Source organism: Notamacropus eugenii, chromosome 7 (assembly GCF_028372415.1).
Source record: "Notamacropus eugenii isolate mMacEug1 chromosome 7, mMacEug1.pri_v2, whole genome shotgun sequence".
Lineage (NCBI taxonomy): Eukaryota > Metazoa > Chordata > Mammalia > Diprotodontia > Macropodidae > Notamacropus > Notamacropus eugenii.
In genome coordinates, this window is record NC_092878.1 from 152,808,273 (window position 1) to 152,828,461 (window position 20,189).

Genomic DNA, 20,189 nt, shown 5'->3' on the forward strand with positions numbered 1-20,189 from the left:
ATGGTGTGTGTTACTGTTAAAATTGTTAATTAAGGACAAGACGATGCATTCTATACATATATATATATTTATGTGTGTGTATATGAGTATGTGTGTATGTGCGTGTATATATATGAGTGTGTGTATATGTGTGTATGTGTATATGCGTGTATATACGTGTGTGTGTATATATGAGTATGTGTGTGTGTATAGGTGAAGAATTTTAACTTCTGCCATTGAATTGATTATATGCAGAGGCATCTGGAGGCATCTGGAGGCAGCTGGGTCTGGAGCCAGGATGTCCTGAATTCAAATCTAGCCTCAGACACTCACTAGCAAGTTACTTAAACTCTGCCTGCCTCAGTTTCCTCAACTATAAAATAAGAATAATAGCACCTCCCTCACAGGGTTGCTGTGAGGATCAGATGAGATAATATTTGTAAAGCTCTTTGCAAATCTTAAAGTGCTTTGTAAATGTGTCCTATTGTTATTGTTAATGTATTAAATTATGTCTCTTTTCTGTCTTGTTGACCCACTTCTACACTCCACAAGGCAGAGATTGTGCCTCACAAAATCTCCAAAAGATTCCTAATGCTTGCAAAATGAACTTGGGAAATTTGATGCATTTTTGGTGGTGCTGCTAATTATGGTGTGCATGCATAGGAGAAAAATAGGATACATTTATATAGGACATCAAGGTTTATAAGGTGATTTCCTTACCAAAGCCCTATGAAATAGATAGTATAATAATGATGATTTCCCATTTGACAAGCATTTTTTCAGTGCCTACTATGTGCCAGGCACCCTACTTAGCTCTGAGGATACAAAGGCAAAAGGAAGTCCCTGCCTCAAGGAGCTCACTGTCTAATGGGGGAAACAACTAGAAAGCAACTCTATGCAAACAAGATATAGGCAAGATAAATTGGAGGTAATTCACAGAGGGAAGGCGCTATCATCGAGGGACACCTTGTAGGAGGTAGGAGCTCAGTTTTCTCATCTGTGACAGCAGAGCAGGGAGGGTTAGACATCCCCTCCCCAGCACAAAACCTTTTCTCCCCAGGGAAAAGGAACATATGCCCTGTTCTTATTACTGTGGGGAGTCCACCTACATCAGCTCAGGGATTTTACGGTCAGACCCCAACCCCAATTCCTGCCAGTTCCAAGAGCTTCAGGAAATGAAAAACGAAATCTCCTTACAAAAAAAAGGTCGAGGACCTAACCCCAAATCACCTGGATCTCAAACTATCTAAGAAAAAGGAAAGAATTCTCATTGGCTAGAAGATAAAAACTGGAATAAGCCGAAGTCAACTCATGAAGTCTGGAGGTTTTTCTGACCCACACTGATCATCCTGAGCAGCCTAGACTTTGTGGATGGCATTTCCCTAAGCTCCAAACTGAACAAAGTTAATCCAACTTCAAGGACTCTCTTAGTAATGAATGAACATTTATTGCATTTAATTACTGCTTAGGCAGAGCTGAAATTTCCAAGCATGAGCAAGTCAGCAGCTCTCAGCAATCCATTATATTAATAGTGCATGTCACCGCCCTCCAAGGAACTCTGACAGTTGAAGTCCCTTGGTTTACCGCATTGGGAAAGCACTGACTTTGTTTCTAGCAACAGAAATTAGGCTGTGCTCCCTCTAATAGCCTCTTTAAAATAGAAGAGCATTTCTCATTCCCCTGACACTGTAATCATAAGGGCCTATTTGTGTTGCTACAATAAAGACAGGTTCCATTTCCCCTGACTAACAGGTATCAAAAGTGGTATTTATTTCCTTTGTTGAATAAGTCTAAGACCGTGGACCTAGATGAGAATATTTTAAAAATTTAGGGAAGGCAAAAAAGGAAGAAAGGAAGGAAGGAATTTTTAAGGACTTACTCCTCTATGCCAGGTACTGCGCTAAATAGGAGATACAAATACAGCAGCCATGTGTGTCTATCTAAAAATACTAGTTTTTATCATTCCCTACTAGCTTATAAACTATTTGAGGGCAGGAACTGTATCTAACTTGTCTTTGTAGCTCCCCACTGCTTAGCAAAGTGACCTTGCTATGAGCTTGATAAATGTGGAATGAATGGAGGAATGAAATTTTCCCATTTGAAATCTATTTTAGATGAGTAGAGAATTATCAATAAGGGACTGAAGAGAAAGACTTTTATGGGCTTACCTTAAATAACCATCCACCTATATGCAGGGTGTCCCAAAAGGCTTATTGTAAAAAGATTAAGAGCTTAAAGTTGCACTAAAAGTTTTAGGAGGTCTTGTGTAAATTAAATAGTCTTCATTATACTCTGTGAGGTAAAAAAGCATTAGTGTATGCTAGAGTTAGGCAGTGAAATCAGGAATAAAATCTTGAAGACAAACCATCAGAATGAATCTTGCAAAAAGCCCTCATTCTTCCAGTGACTTCTCTGAGGAGCCCCTTTTATTGTAACTTAAAGTTTTAAATTATCATTGACAAATGCACAAATGTATATGTGTATGTATGTGTATGTGCATATTATGTAGAATTTATATGCACATATACATATATGCATGTTTACATACATGCACATACATGTGCTATATATAAGTTGTGGGACACATGTGTGTGCATTGTGTATTATTTATATACACACATAGACACATACTACACTTATTTCTATGCACTTCAGCACCACCTAGCTGGGATTTACAACTGTAAAGCATTCTATGAATATGTCTTATTCAATTGACATTTGAATGAATCTATAACCCCACCAAAAAAAAAAGTAAATCATTAAGATCATATAAAGAAACAAGAAGCAATTTTGCTATTTTTTATTAAGTATATGTGGTTATTTTGAAAAAAAATAGTAAGATTGGTTGAACAGAATACCTGGGGACTTACCTCCAGGTCTTTCATGCTCTCCATCAGTGTGTAAAAGCATTGTAATGGGCATTCCTACATTCTTGGATCTTCCAACCACAACCACATTTTTCCCAAATGTTTCAATTCCTTAAAATATAGAGTTAGATTTGAATGTAGAAAGAATAATGAGAAGCAATTTACACATTTAAAAGGTCAACTGAAATAGTCCCCCAAAACATAAATTAAATTATTACTCTATGATCTAAATACATAAATTAAATAATTAATAAATTAAATTTAAATAAGACATAAATTAAATAACTCCTCTCTGACACGTTGACAATGTAGCATTTATTCTATTTGTTTACATTTGTTTTAATGCTCTTAGATAGCCCACATCAGGATTTCTCACTTTGCTTCAAATGACCACACAAGTTACTTTTAATCATTGCAATTTACTTGGAGAATTGTACTTTACTGACTTATAAATGAATTGTGCTGCACAGTCTAGAATAACATCCTACTATCATGCTTCCAGTGATCTCAATCATCTACTCAAACCTCTGTAAACGCAGGTTTACAAGGTCTCTCTTTCAAAGTCTCCCTTAAGAACTTTGAAACTGATTGTGTCATATGGGAGACACTGACGCAGGACCACCCAGCATGATGTGCCCCACTCAGAGAAAGTACCGTACTCCATGAACAAAGTAGAATTGAAACAGCTCAAAGGAAATGCAGGATGTGCAAATTTACAGTATCTACCCAAATGTTCACACAGACCATTTGTGGCCGACCTGTGGTAGAGCATTCCAAGCTCATATTGATCTGATCAGCCACAGTCAGACACATTGAAACTTGACTCTGGCATAGTGATGTCATTTTGGTCCTCTTCAAGAATGAAGGACAACAACCAAGTGGAGGAAAAATCAAGTTACTAAGGAGAATATCTGACACAAGCCCAAACATTTAAGCTCATGGCTTTTAATGATCCTGATTATCTGTGTGACCTCACCCTTCTGACCCTTACTCAAGTCTAAAATGTGGAGGTGGGGCAACACCATCCCCAAAGTCTTTTCCAACTCTAAAATTCCAAGAACTTATGACTTTTCTCCAAAAAAAAAAATTTAGTTATTCTCACATTATAGAATAACATATTAGGAGGAGGCTAGATACGATCAGAAGCTGGAACACTGAGAACCAACAAAAGGGAGAAGAAACATCAAGAAAATCCCCAAAGCATTCTGGGGCCACTTAGACCAGAGGCGAGCAAACTGTCAACAATCAACAATGGAATTAAAGAAAAGAGTATCTGTTGACATTCAAAATGAGTTATCACAACCTAAGGATAGGACTGTGTTTCTAAGCAAGCGAGGACATACAGAAGGACTTTGTGGGGGGAAGTAGCTAATATTTTTAATGACTAGTTATCTGAAAAATTTGTGTGGAGAGCCTCATTCTTTCAATGGTGGTGCAGTGGATAGAAAATTGGACTTGGGCGTCTGAAAGTCCTGAATTCAAATGCAGTCTTACACTAGCTATGTGACCCTGGGCAAGTCATTTACACTTTCTGTGCCTCAGTTTCCTCACCTATAAAATAGTTAATAAGAACACCTACCTCCCCAACTTGTAGGGAAGATTAAATGAGAATGCTTGTAAAGTGCTTCGCAAACTTTAAAGGACTATGTAAGTGCTAGTTATTACTATATGAGATCGTAAGATTTAGGGCTGGAAAGGACCTCTTGAGTTTCTTTAGCCCAATCTCCTCCTTTTAGAGATAAGGAAATAGCTATTCATAGACATTAAGTTCCTAAAACTAAAGAAAGTAAATTATAAAAACAAGGATTCAAATCCAGGTCTGGTCTGCACCCCAGTCTTCTTTCCACAACACAAGAAACAAGAGAGAATATTACTAAAGTAAAGACCAATAGTCCATCTGGCTTACAGCCTCCATGCCTTTTCTTTCTTTCTTTCTTCCTTCCTTTCTTTCTTTCTTTCTTTCTTTCTTTCTTTCTTTCTTTCTTTCTTTCTTTCTTTCTTTCTCCCTTTCTATGTATCTTCTATGATTCTAAGTTATATTTTATTGTCATCATGATGAACGTTTGAAAAAGAAGACCACTGAGAAGATAATTGCAGCTTATGTACCAACATCTGTTGCAATGAATGAGGGAGATAAATTTTCTAAGAACTCAATAAGATTTTACAAATTAAATTAACATACAATTTACTGATAACTTCAGAGCAAAAGTAAGCGTGGGGGAGTATAATGAAAACTACTTGAAAAATGTGACTCAAGATATAGATAGATAGATAGATAGATAGATAGATAGATAGATAGATAGATAGATAGATAGAGAGAGAGATAGATAGATAGAGAGATAGAGAGATAGAGATAGACAGACAGACAATAGACAGATAGATGATAGATGAATACATAGATAGACAGACAGATGGATAGATGGATAGATGGATAGATGGATGGATGGATGGATGGATGGATGGATGGATGGATGATTGAGAGAGAGAGAGAGAGAGAGAGAGAGAGAGAGAGAGAGAGAGAGAGAGAGAGAGAGAGAGCACCAGCCAAAGAGTTGTATGTTATACAGAAGTCTGATGTCCACATACCACAAATAACTTCAAAAAGAAATTCAGATTTTGGACATGGTAAATAGCTGAATAATATGATAAAAATGAAGTTCACTAATGAAAAAAGGACTCATTATTGATGTGAGAATCATTTACATATTTTCAATCTGTGTACAGTCAGACCATCAACTTATTGAGAAAAGATTAAAACAATATCAGATTAGAAAACTTCAAAAAAAGATGTGGCATTCAATTAAAACAACATCTACTTGATCTATTTAAGCATATTATTTATTTATGCTGGAAAATTGGAAATCACTATTGATAAGGAAATAAATGATAAATGAATGGGATCAAGAGAGCCTAGAAATTGCCTCAGCCAGCGAACACTTGATTTTTTTTCAAACAAATGAAAAAACGTGGCAACCAAGAGCAATACTTTTCTCATATATAAATTTTTGAGTAAAATGCATTGGAAGGGGATGGCAGAAAAATTTGAGTAGTATTATGTCATTAGTTTACAGAAACTTTGATAAAAGTCAAATAACCTGGATCGGTCTGAAAACAATGAAGGTTGTAACTGCAATAAGAATAAATATGAAAAATGGAAAAGATCCATCAAGGTTTCTATAACAAACTATTCCTCTATCAATGCCATTTGAATTATTGCATTTGCACTCTAACAGTACCTGCATAAAGAAGTAGAAACGGCACTAAAAATAAGGGATGTGGTAACTAACATTTGGGCTAGAAAAGCATGTGCAGACAGTTTTGGTCAATGGAGAAAACTCAACTTTGAGAAAGCTGAGGGATGTATTCTTTTGATATCGAAAAGAGGAGAAGATGCCCAACACCTGAAAAAAATCAGTCATTGAAAAAGGTAATAATCAAAATGTCGATAATTGCCAATCCATATGCCTACTTTCCTATCTATACAAAATCTTCATAAGAAAAATCGGCATATGTATGGAAGAATTAATTCAGGGACTCAAAACCTTTTTTGTGTGCCTTGGGTCCTATGAAAGTCTAGAGAAATCTATGGACTCTCAAAATAGTTTTTAAATACAGAAAATGAAATACACATGATTATAAAAATATATTGAAAGAGTTATCAGAATATTTTTGAAAGAAACAAGCAAGTTTAATGGACCCCAGGTTAAGAATCTCTGCCTTAGTTGATAGAGGTCTCAGAAGGAAGCAGGAAGACTTTTGTAGTCCATGGACTCTACTTATATCCACAAAATGTCAATAGATTTAGAATAACATTTCTAACACATGGTGTGATAAAGTACAGTGATGGTACACGGACAGTCACACAGGATGAAAAGTTGTGAATGGAAGAATCCATATTGATGAAGGTCATCAATCTGTGAAAGTATTTTAAATATCCTTCAGATTAGTACTCTCTATATCTTCCCATTTTTTAAAGATTATGACCATAATGAGTCTGAAGTCCAACAGCAAAACATCTGTCAGTCGTATGTTAATAGAACTTACCCATTCCCTCAGTCATTATCTATTGAGTATCTAATGTGAAGGGAATGTATAAGAAGTAATAAATTAATGAACTGCTTAGTATTTTGTACCTATCCTCCTCAGATTATTTCTTACCTACCTGTTCTTTTTATTATTTCCCAAACAGCACAGGCTGTGGCTGGTATCATAGAATGCTGGTCCAGACATAGTCGTCCAACATTGACAATATGAAACCCATCTACATCTTTTCCAGGTGCAATTCCGTTACAAACTGTCCGTTCATCTATGTGGTCTGTAAGATATTCAAAATCAACTCATTCATTTAGGAATCCTAGGAATCGAATTGTAAAGAGCCAAGTCAAGCTCACTCATTCAGAATCCCGGGGTTTTATGAATCATTTCAAATTTTTTGTCACTCCCTTAAAATCCCAACAATAATGACAAAAGATTATTTAATAATAATCCACCTAGTATACACAGTATTAAGAACAGGTCTCTTCATATTTCTGAAATTGTTTCATTATCTGTACAATTAAAAGTTCAAACTAAATGATCTCTAGGGTTCCTGTCAGCTCTAAATTCTATAACGTTATGAAAGTCCAATGCCAAGAAAGGCTGATAAGATAAAAAAAGAAGTCTTAGTCAATGATAAAATATTTATCCAGCCTGAAAAAAACAACATAACTGGTCTGACTTTACTCATAATAGTTAAAATGGAAGCGTTTTCTACTTCAGAGTGTTATCATGAATTTCAATTAATAGGCATTTCATAAGGTGCTCTGAGAGCCCAAGAGGAGAAAGATTGACATATGTTAGGGAATTCTTTACAACATTTTAAGTGTCTATTCATGCCAATAAAATGTTTGAAGAATTTATATTCATAAATCATTAGCATAATATAACCCCAAATATATTTACTTGTTACTAAAATAATTAAATATGGGAGGAGCCCAATATAATCTAAGTCCTAAATGAACAGAAGTGATCACACATAAACTACTTGTGGTGTCATTGTTTAAAATAAATAACAGGTGCATAAATTTAGATCATATTATGTGATCTTATTCCTCTACATTAAGTAATTTATGTTATTAATAGCCTAATTCTTAACTTTTTAACAAAATACCACATGTGAAAAGGCCAAAATGAAGTTGTATCTGTCATATCAAAATTCCTTTGCTAATTATATATTCTACCTAGTCAATCAAGTCCTGCTTTTGATCTATATCGGCTATATTAACCTGGACAAGCTCCTTAATCTCTCTGTACCTCAGTCAATTCTCTGCAACTAAGAGAAGCTGCCAATCTGCACTGGTGAAGAGTTTCCTTAACTGGGAGTTACATATACTAATGAAATCATAAGTTTGAACAGATGATTTTTTTCAAGAGACCACAGTCTAAGTCTAAACTTCATTTTTGGCACACTTTTTTCTTTATCTTGGCCCTTTTAGCTTTTAGAGAAATAGAATGTATTTACTATAATGCAGGTAGTAAAGCATGTAATTTCCCCTACTGGCAACTTGAATTTATTAGTATTGGACTATTGCATATTTAATAATATGAAAAATTAGTTTAAATCCTATTTTAAAGTAGTATTTATGGAAGAGAAAGCAAGCATTTCTAAATTCAACATTTTGCACTTCTTTCCACAACTTCATTTCATTTAGTGGGTTGTTTGGCAGCAAGGTGGTTCAGAGGATGAAGTATAGGACCTAGAGTCAAGAAGACCTGAGTTCAAATGTGACCTCAAACACTTATCAGCTATATGATCTTGGGCAAGTCACTTAACCCTGTTTGCCTCAGTTTCTGTAAAATGAGGACAGTGAGAATACCTACCACCCCAGGCTGTTACATACAAATATAAAGAAAGATGAAAGGGGATTTGTAAGTTCTTTCCACTATATAGATGCTAGTTCTTGTTATCATTGGAATTATTGCATTCCTTTTGTTGTTGTCCAGTCTTTTCAGTCATGTTCAACTCTTCATGACCCCAATTGGGGTTTTGTTGGCAAAGATACTGATGTGGTTTGCCATTTTCTTCTCCAGCTCATTTTACAGGTGAAGAAACTGAAGCAAATAGGTGTAAGTTACTTGCAGGCACACATAGCAAGAGAGTGTCTGGGGTCAAACATGAACTTGGGTCTTTCTCAATCCAAGCCCAGTGTGTCAACCCTGGTGAATTCCTTAGCCTGATTTAATTAGCTTTGAAAATAGTCTGCATTCATAAGGGACCATATCATGTTAAAATCAATGGCCTTCCTTTAAAATAATCAATCATTTTAATCCAAATTTCATTATAATATTAAGAACAATTTTATCAGTCCCTAAATTCAAATCACAAAAGTTTCATGACCATTTCATTTTTTATTCAATAATTTCACAAGCTGTTTAAAAATTAGAGGCTGCCCATGGACTCTTTGTATCATACTTTGAGCAAGTGAAAGTGTGCCTACTGCCTTGTACAAGACCAGAACATTTGTATGTGCCTTATAGGTGTTTGCTGAATTTGATTGATGAGATAATTTCTAAGGTTAGTTTTTAAATTATGGGAATCTGTCACATGCCCAGAGTACCTCAGATGGCATCTTTCCATGAGGAAGATGCTAAAAAGTTGCTTCTGGGATAATAGCATAAGGAAAGTACCTTGGAGAAACTGGATCACTAGTGGACATTAGGTAATTGATTCCAATTAGCAAGGCATGTGATGAACATGGGGCTTTTTTATTGGTATTCTTAAGCCTATCGGCCTCAGTTCATGTTCTTTTTGCTCCGTTTGCTTTTGGGGAATCAGTGACTCACTCAGAGAGTCCAGTAATGGGAGTAGAATCTCCAACCTTAGGAATTTTGAAAGGTTGGCTGAGTGAACCATATCCAGGAGTCAAAGTAGACACTGAGCATCTCAGCCTTGAGGCCCCAGGAGCAAGATATGACTTTCAGAAATGGATTTTAGGACTTCAGCCCAGTAGAATGATTTATCCAGCAGTCATGCCACATCTGGTTGTGAACTGGTGGGATGTTCTATTGGTGTAGAACAGAGCTAAGTTTTGAGCCTAATCTACTCAGAGAACAAGGTGATGCAAGAGAGGGTATGTCCCAGAGGGGTTAGAGAAAGTATTTGTACATTTGTTCTTGTTATATCTCTCATATAAATATCCTTTTGGTTAAAAAAATAAACTAATCAGTTAAATGGAAGTCAGTTTTAATCACTTCCCTCCCCTCCCCCTACACCCCTCCCAAAAATGGGTAAGGGAAGGAAACACAACAAGCGAAAATTCCAGCTAATGGCAGTAGAGAAAAAAGTTGCCCCAAGCCTCCTACCCTGTTCAAGGCACCCTGGAATCCTGAAGGGTGTTGTATGTAGCCTGCCTGGCCTTGAGAGAGTGAGCCAGAGAATTTCACCATAGTTCAGATACAAAGCCTAGTTCATACTCATCACAAATGGAACAACATTGCCATCTAGTGGCCTAATCTTGATTTTAAAATTCACATCAAACAAATAGGACTTTTATTTGAACACTTTCTGCATAAACAAATGTATTTTTAATGAAAGAAAATCTCGTATGATATTTCAAAATTTGTGACCAGTATAATTTATTTTAAATAAATTTCAATCCATATATTTTATTTTTATCCCACTTTTCCATTTGCCAACATATTTCTCTTCTTTCTCACTTCCAGAAATACCTTCTTTATAAGAGAATTGTAAAAGTCTTACTGTTTTGATGTGTTGGTTAGTTTTGCGGAACTGTTTTCCCCCTTTTTTGCAATAATATTCAGTGTTCCACAACTTCAAACCCAATGCCTTTGCAAAGAAATGGGTAGGGTGCCTTTTTATATCTCTTCTTTGGGACCTAGTTTGGTCAATATCATTTTGTAGCATTCAAGGTTGATTGTTTTGTTCTCACTGTTTTTCTCATCTACATTGTTACAATCGTTATGTATATTGTTTTTCTGATTCTTCTTATTTCACTGTTCAGATACAATTTTCCATTCTTCTGTACTGATCATATCAATCATTTATTAACAGTAACATTTCATTACATTCATGTGAAACAATTTGTTTAGCCATTCTCCAAATGATAGGCATCTACTTTGTTTGGAGTTCTTTTCTACCATTAATATTTTTTTCATAAAAATATTTTGGTACAAAGAGAGTCTTAAATTTTCTCTTTTCACTGATCTCTGCTTAGCAGTGGTGCTTCTCAACCAACGGGCAGAGTCATTTTAGTGTTAAAAATGATTTAAGGACTTCCAATGATGTGGCCTTGTCATGACATGGGAGTGATCCTGGGTTCTCACAGGCTAAACCAGCAGACCACATGCTCTATATTGTCCTCCCAAGGTAGGAAGACTTCAAGCATGAACACAGAAAGAAAGAACACAAGCATTTTAAAAGTACCTACTATGTTCCAGGCACTGGTCTAAACACTTTACTTACTATTATCTCACGTGATTCCCACAACAACCCTGCAAGGTAGGTGCTATTATTATTCCCACCTTACAGGTAAGGAAACTGAGGCAACCAACTTAAGGGACTTGTGCAGTGTCACACAACTAGTAACTGTCTGAAGCAGAATTTGAATTTCTTATTCAAATTCTAGTTCAAGTCTTCCTGATTCCAGGCCTAGCTCTCTATTGCTGGGCCACTTAGCTACCAGAAATTCCAAGGGAGAAAGAGTGCTGAATTCCAGAAAGAAATTCTATACACATAAAAGGGAACAAGACTCTTACTTGAGGCCCCTTGGGTCATAGACTCATTGATTTAGAACTGGAGGAAGCTTTAGAGGTCATCTGGGACAATCTCTCATTTTTACAACTGAGAAAAGTAAGCCCCGGACAAGTTCAGTGAATTGCCCAAGGTCATACAAGTAATAAGATTAGAATTTGAACTCAGAACCTCTGACTGTAAATCCCACATGATTTCCACTATACAGAAGAATTGAAGTTCAGGAATGTTTAGTAACCCATCAATCAGCCTGGTTATTTTCTGATCCTTCCCCTGGGATAGACTGTGCATCTTCTCTTTAGGGACTAGTCTACCTAAATGCAGAGAGCAGGGTTGCCCACAACCCCATTGTGGTGGTAATTACTTTTTTTTTAATTAATTTTTCAGCTCTTGAAATTAATTAAACATGGAAAGTTTATTCACCATTTGTAGAGGGAGGAGCCACATCAGGGAAATAACTACCCTTTCAAAGGACAAAACTTTGGTGGGGTTCTTTGTTTTGTTTTAATTGGTTTTGCTTTCAAGGAGGTTTACATGTTGAAGAGAACAGAAGGGGACATTTGTATCAAGTTAAATTGTAAATTGATCAACAGACACTAGGGGGATCTACTCTGTAATTTACAACTAGTCCAAGAAATGCAAACCATAAAGCTGAGCTAGAAATTTTTTTACCCCAACCAGTTAATTGCCTGAATTAAAGTTGTAGGGATCTCAGCAAAATTTCACATTAAGAGAAAAGCTTTAGCCAGTTACATGATTTTCTTTGAAAACAAAATGGTTGTACTACAGCCAATAGAAAATAAATTGAAAACTCTTATGACAAATTCTAGGACGAGTCATGACAGTCAGTCTAGATCTTAGTCTCTTCTTCTGTAAAATGAGAGCATTGGACTTAATAATTTGATTGTTTCAATCATGTCCAATGCTTCATGATGCCATTTGAGGTTTTCTTGGCAAAAAAGCTAATTTGCATTTCCTTCTCCAACTCATGTGACAGATGAGACAAACAGGGTTAAGTCACTTACCCACACAGCTACTAAGTGTCTAAGGTTGAATTTGAACTCAAGCCTTCCTGACACCAGGCCCAGCACTCTACCCACTGCGTGACCTCATTGCCCATTGGACTTAAAGATATCTTAAGTCATTTCCAGGGCCAATAGTCCACAACTCTATAATGTACTGGCATAAATTATAACATATTTAAAAATAAGTATAGCTACTACCATGTTTTTGCAGATAATTTGGAGAAAAAGAGAAATAGTAAGTTGTATTCTTTGTGGAAACAAGTGAATGCTTTAGAATCAATAAAGTTGGTTACACATTAACTGTAACAATAATAATAGCTAACACATATAAAGCTCTAAGCTTTGCAGAGCTTTTTCTCTTTCTCTCCCTCCCTTTCTCTCTCTCTCTCTCTCTCTCTCTCTCTCTCTCTCTCTCTCTCTCTCTCTCTCTCTCTCTCTCTCTCTCTCTCTCTCTCTCTCTCTCTCTCTCTCTCTCTCTCTCTCTCTCTCTCTCTCTCCTCTCTCTCTCTCTCTCTCTCTCTCTCTCTCTCTCTCTCTCTCTCTCTCTCTCTCTCTCTCTCTCTCTCTCTCTCTCTCTCTCTCTCTCTCTCTCTCTCTCTCTCTCTCTCTCTCTCTCTCTCTCTCTCTCTCTCTCTCTCTCCTCTCTCTCTCTCTCTCTCTCTCTCTCTCTCTCTCTCTCTCTCTCTCTCTCTCTCTCTCTCTCTCTCTCTCTCCATTAGCTATATGTCTGTGTGTGGTTATAATAGTTTACAACATTTACAAACATGATCACATCTTATCTTCCCAGAAGCCCTGGGTAACAGCAAGGACCCCGCATACACAGGAGGACCTGCTGCACAGGTTCTTAGATCTGCTTTTCTAAAACAAAAGCAGCTTCTGAGGAGTCAACAAACTTCTTTAATCACATATACCGGCAGAGAAAATACAAGCAGAGAAAAAAGACTGACAGACAGGGCTTCTAACTGCCTGACCATAAGCAATACATATATCACAGATCAACACACAGATCCAGCTGTCTGACCATTACATACATACATAGTTACCGAATAGAGAAGCACTAACATTTGGGTTTTCAAAGCTGGGGATGGAGGGGGGCATTCCTTAATGGCTACCCAGGGTCTTACCTGGCATAGGAAACTTACAAGCCCCCAAAGCAAAACCTCACCTCAAAGTATTAACACACTTTTCAGGGCTGGAGGGCATCATGACCCTCTGTTACCCAGTGCCTCATTAATCATCAAAAAGTGTGGGCCTTCCTACAAAACAAGCTTCCCTTAATGAACTTGAGGTGAAGTCTATTGATGGGCAGGGAAGATCTTTAACTCTAATTAGCATTACATACTAGAAGATTAGATACTATTATTATCACCATTTTACACATGAGAAAACTTAGTCAGACAGGAGTTAAGTGACTTGCCCATTGGTTAGGTGTCTGAGGATGGATTTGAACATATCTTCCTGACTCTACAGTCAAGGCTCCATCAACTGCCCCAACTGGCTGCCTAATAAAACAATTAGCCAAGTCTACCACTCTATCTACTGCATCACCTAGCTGCTTATATTAGATTGGTTAAATTGTAGGATAGGATTACATATATTTTCATGACTATAAATAGGCATATATATCTTTTCTCCTCTATCATAACAAACACTTAAGAAATGCTTGCTGAAACCAACAAGCTATGTAGCCAATGTCCAAGACTAACAGGAGATCTTCCAAAGCTGTGCAATATCGTATCTTCACTTATATTGTCATTGTCTTTCTACTTTGTGGCATTTTAATCTAATCCTTTGAAAATTAAGCTGCAGAATAAAGGAATTTCTAAATCTTTTAGCATTGTCGTGCTAGAATAAACACATCTTTATGCTAGTCTCCTTTCTAATATTTTAAAAGTTAAATGTAATACTTTGAAGATAACTGTAAAACATGCCATTTTCCCCTTAGAATGACATCTAAGATGTACCATAAAATTACATTACCTGGCAAAGGCAGTTGAACTAATATACCACTAACTCTTGAGTCCATGTTCAGTTGCTCAGTTATGTCCAAAAGTTCTTCCTGAGAAACATCTTTAGGTTTTAGAATGACCTCACTACCAATGCCTAGAAGAAAGCATACAGGAGTCAGATAATAACCATTTGAGGATTTATTAGATGTAACTGGGACAGTGGGTCAATTTCAATGCTCCCTTCTAGGGATGTCTGAGACTGGATTTGACCTCAGGTCTTCCTAACTCCAGGCACAGCTCTCTACTCAGTGCACCACCTCACAGTCTTGAGGTTGAGGCTAGTAGATGGCTTGAGCTCTGGGGCTCTGAGTTGTGGTGGACTACATCAATTGGGTGACTGTACTAAGTCCAGCATCATTATAAGTTCTCTCAAGCAAAGGGAGCATCTGACTGCTTAACAAGATTTGAACCAACCCAAATCGGAAAGAGAAAACTTCAAAGTTTTTACTATTGACAAATGTCAGTAGTAAGAATGGTCCTGTGAGTGACTGGTACACTTCCAGCCTGGTGGAGAAATAGACAAATAAAAAATAAAATAAAATAATCAACAGAAAACAATCACAAAAACCACTAGAATGTTATATTATCTGGATCTCATTTAATTGTGTGATCTACTATAGAGACATATCTGTGAAATTCTGGTAGCAATTCTCATATTTTTAACCACATATCCATTTTCTTTGCTAAAAAGATCTTCCATTAAGAAATTCTCTCTACCAATGTATGTCAACATCCTTCCTTTAATTTATATTCTTAGTATATTTTGAGGACCCTAGGAAGCTAACTGACATGCCCAGTGTCACATAGTGCATGAAAGAGATGACTTTCTGACTACTTTGAGGCCATCTACCTATTACACTATTCTGTCTCTCATTTTACTATAAAAAATATTATTGATACATGCACAGATAATTTTTATAAAGATTGGGAGGAAATCTATACTTCCAAAAGATAGGAAAAAAAATCTTGTATAACTCTAACATAAAAATCTAATAAACTCATAATAATGACTTTTGTGATAAGATTTTATATTCTTTGTTTAATTAAATTTCAGTTTCAAATGAAGATCTGTCTTCTCTCCTTCCTCATCCATTGAGAAAGAGAGGAAAATAAAACCAGTTACAAACATGTAAAATAAACATGCGAAACAAATTCCTACATTGGCCATGTCCAAAAATGTATCTGTCAATCTACACTGAATCCATCCCTTCTCTATCAGGAGGTGGGTTCCCATGTTTCATTAGAAGTCATCTGGAACCAAAGCTGGTCAAATTAAGTTCCTAGGTCTTCTAAGTTATTTGTCTTTACAATATGGTTGCTATTGCATAAATTCTTCTCGTGATTCTACTCACTTCATTCTGAATCATTTCATACAAATCCTCCTAGCTTTCTCTGAAAGAATCCCCTTCATCATTTCTTACACCATGGCATTATTCCTTCAATTCATGTACCATAATTTCTCTAATCATTTTTCAGTCGATGAGCACCTCCTCAGTTTCCACGCCAAAATAGCTGCCATAAATATTTTTGTACCTATGGGTCCTTTTTTTCTTTCTTTGATCTCACCCATTATAATGAATATTTTAGAATAATTTAGAATATTTTGGAAAAAATTAGGAAGAAAGTAGGTCTATGTCTCCAAAAAAAAAAACAAAACCTTGATCTTTTACATTCTCTTGGAAACTTCATCAGTTTAAAGAAGCTTGAAAATTATGTAAACAGCTTCAAAGTTACGTTGCCTCATTTGCGGATTTTGTCTTCATGTATTTGGTCAGGCCTGTACTTTCCAAATTTGTTTTTCATTTCTTCATATACTACATTAGGGAATGAGATTTCAGAGTCAAAACTCTGAATCTCTGAAAAATCTGGAGATGGCAAATCCACTGAAAATGATTTTTAAAAAATCACTCTAGAAACAATGGCAGATTTGTATTATTTTATAGTTGTTTCCCTTCGAATTTCATCTATAAATGGTCTTATCTATAAAATCTGTAAAAATAAAACTGTTTTATGGAGAACCCACACAGTGCACACATTCACATGGTGGTCAGAAGAAGTGATGCAAGGACACTCACAAGGTCTCACTTACGAACTTTGAAACTGATTATGTGACATGGGAGACACATCAGATGTGCTGTGCTCTAGGAGCAAAGCAGAATTGAAACAGCTCATAGGAAATGAAGGATGTGCAAATTTAGAGTATCTACCCTAGGTGTTCATACAGAGTATTTGTGCTGGATCTGTGGTAGAGCATTCCAAGCTGGTATGAATCTGATCAGCCACAGTTGGACACACTGAAACTTGACTCTAGCACAGTGGTGTCATTTTGGTCCTCTTCGAAAATAAAGGACAACAACCAACCAACCAATAAATGATCTTGAACTCAGTTGAATCAAGTTTTCTGCAGGCTACTTATCTACTCTCCTGTTTTATTGATGATATTTGTGATGACTGATCATATTCTTTAATTCAACAAGTCAGGTCAACAATCATTTATTAATGCTAAGCATTGGGGATCCAAATAAAGACAAAACAGTCCCTGCTCTCAAAAAGCTCATAGTCTATTAAGGGAGACAATATGAAAAAGACTACATACAAAGAAGATAAAGACCGAAGATAATTAACAGAGGGAAGACACTAGCCTTAAGAGCAATCCAGAAAGACTTTTTGCAGAAGGTGGGTTTTAGTTGAGGCTTGAAGGAAGTCAGGGAAGGCAGCAAGCATCCTCTTCAATAATGATTTACAAATAAGCATTTATTCTAGGTGCCATCTACACAAAGAACACAAAAGTGTCTCCTTTGACTATGATTCTTTTCTACTTGGCAAAGAAATCAAGTGTTTCCTGCCAGAAGAGGTTTCTAAGCTCTTTCGGCCTCCGTATTATGGCATTTGCTTTCCATCAGTTAAATCTATCTTGAGAAATAGTAATTGATAATTAGTTAATATCATTACTTTTTTTTCATTTCCTATTTTTAGCATGGATAACTTTCTTCAATAGGTAAAGTTAGAGCGTCTGTGAATGCATTCAACACTGTCTCATTTTTATCTTTTCTCCTAATTCGCATTAATTTTTATCTGTGTCCTAACAGGATCAAGAGCTCAGTGTCAGTCAATGAGCTTTATTAAGCATTGAGCTAAGTGCTAGGGATTAAAAGAAAGGCAAAAACCCAGTCCTTGACCTCAAAGAGCTCACAGTTTAATGAGTGAAGAAAACATACAGAACTATGTCTATAAAAGATACACCTGTTGTAAATTAAAGTGATGTTGACCATTAATTCTGAAATAACTCCCATGACCATCACCATTCATTTCCTATTCATAAGGTCTTTTTCCCTCTTTCTTTCCCTCTTTTTCCCTCTTTTCCTCTTTCTTTTAATTCTCTTCCTGAAATATTAATGATACATGGGTATGACGTTTATGGACCTTTGCTTCCTTCATTTTTTTTCTTTCTTTGAAATTGAGTCTCCCTATCTCACTCAAGCTGAAAAACAATGACCACTCACTGTCTCAATCCTACTACTGACTGGCAGGTGAGTTCTGACTAACACCATTTAAAATCTGGGATGGTTTGTACCATCTAGCTGGCTTGGCAGCCTTCTGCTTCTAATATCTCACTACATTGGTACCAGACTTATTGTGGACACCCAATCATCTTAGCCCACTGTAGCTCACAACTCCCAACCTCAATAAATTCATTAACTTGAGACTCCCTGGTAGCAGAAACTATAGACAGGACCCACCATGTCTGGAATGTTTTATTTTTAATCCTAAATCATATTTTCCACCATTTTCCATCATCACCCGTGCTCTCATTTTTGTTGAAATGACTAAATACCAAGGCATAGGTTTGGCTTGATTTAGAGACTGCTATGAAGGTTATAGAATCTCACTCTTTTTCCATCTTCTGAAATAGTGGGTGACATATACTGCAACTACCTTAATTGTGGTCTATTTCCTTGTAGCTATCCTAAGTATGCTAACGAAAGACTATGAAATCATATTTCTTATTGCCCCTGGATCCCAGTGAGACCAATTCTGCCAACTCATTTATTTACAATTTGTCAGACACCCTTCAATTTATCTATGTCTCCCGAATTCATTTCCCTTTTTCCTTGCCACAGGGAAAAGTGAGTTTCTCTCTGATTAGAAACATTCAAGCTGGATTTAAATGACTATTTATTACTGATGCAGCAGATGATATTCATGATTTAGGGACGTGTTCTAGATAACCTTTGCTATTCTAGGTCCCTGGATATGTAACCAGAGACATCTATCCAGGAGAACATGTCAGTCACAAAAAAAAAAAAAAAAGCACACTAGGCTATGCTTTTTAATCAAAGAAAAATGCCAAAAAAAGAAATAAAAACCTTTTTTCTGACTTGTCTCTTACATTCTCTTCCAGCAATGAGGTACCAACTCAAATATTAATAACTGTGATTTTAATAGCAGAGTATCCCTTAATAATTAAATCTGTAAGAAGGCCCTGCATATGGAGAATGCATGTGAAATACTTAATATAGATGCTCTCATGAAATGCTTACTTACCTACAGCTGTAGCAGCTTTTATCTTATTTCTTACATAAGTATGGCTTGCTGGGTTGTCTCCTACTAAAATAATACTGAGATGAGGTTTCCTGTTCCCAAGGGACACCCATGATTCTACCTCATGACATATTTCTTTACAGATCTGTCTGGCCATTTCAGTTCCTGAGATAATGGTGGCTTCACATCTATAAAAACAGGCAAGCAAACAAAAATGGACAATTAAAAAGACATCAATCAATCAACAAGCATTTATTAAGTACCTACCATATGATGAACAAACTCTAAAAGCTAAAGGGTTCCAGGGTATGGCCAACACATGTAAATTGTTAGACAAATTACAGGAGAGGAGGAGATAAGAGTATAGATTTAGAGTAGGAAAGGGTCTGTTCTAGAGAGCATCTACTTTAATCTATTCATTTTACAGATAAGGAAACTGAGACCCAGAGAACTGAAATGATTATTTCAAGGTCACGCAAGAAGCAAATGACAGAGCCAGGAATGGAACCCAGGTCTCCTGACTAAAACTCCAGTATTTTTTCAGTGCTAGGATAATAACCTTGTGCAGAAGAGGTAAGGCCTGAATTTGCAGGAGAATGAGTACAATAAAATGGCTGGGCCAAATTGATACCATGGTGTCTGCAGAACCCCAAGACCCAAACATTTGTTGAATCAAAGAGTTAGGTTGTGAAGTCTATTCTAGGTCAGAAAACAATGCACAAGTTGGCCTTGGAAATCTCAAGCCACCATTTCTGGGCAATCAACTACCACCAAAGTGGCAATCATCCCACTCCTGTGCCGAAGGAAGCAATGGTGAAATCTAATGTTAGCACCACAAGGTAGATCCATTCATCTAATGATGCATCATAGCTGTGTCCACCTATATTTATGGATGACCAAATGTAATACCGAACAGGCTCCAGAGATCTACGTTGGGGCTGAAATGGCAGAAATATATCATTTCCCATCAAGCCTTCCCAGGAGGAATGTAGTGCAGTCCCTCCCTTGGAAATCATCA

The 20,189-nt window shown here is 36.5% G+C and overlaps 1 protein-coding gene across 2 annotated transcripts in view; it reads right to left on the reverse strand.

Moving 5' to 3' along the window:
• MTHFD2L (methylenetetrahydrofolate dehydrogenase (NADP+ dependent) 2 like) overlaps window positions 1-20,189 on the reverse strand; it is a 124,658-nt gene that overhangs the window by 77,121 nt on the left and 27,348 nt on the right. For both annotated transcript variants that reach the window (XM_072624281.1, XM_072624282.1), the window contains exons 2-5: window positions 19,175-19,359; window positions 14,601-14,723; window positions 7,009-7,161; window positions 2,850-2,957 (exon numbers count right to left, since the gene is read on the reverse strand). In XM_072624281.1, the coding sequence (XP_072480382.1) occupies window positions 2,850-2,957; window positions 7,009-7,161; window positions 14,601-14,723; window positions 19,175-19,359 (569 nt within the window). The remainder of the gene's footprint in view (window positions 1-2,849; window positions 2,958-7,008; window positions 7,162-14,600; window positions 14,724-19,174; window positions 19,360-20,189) is intronic.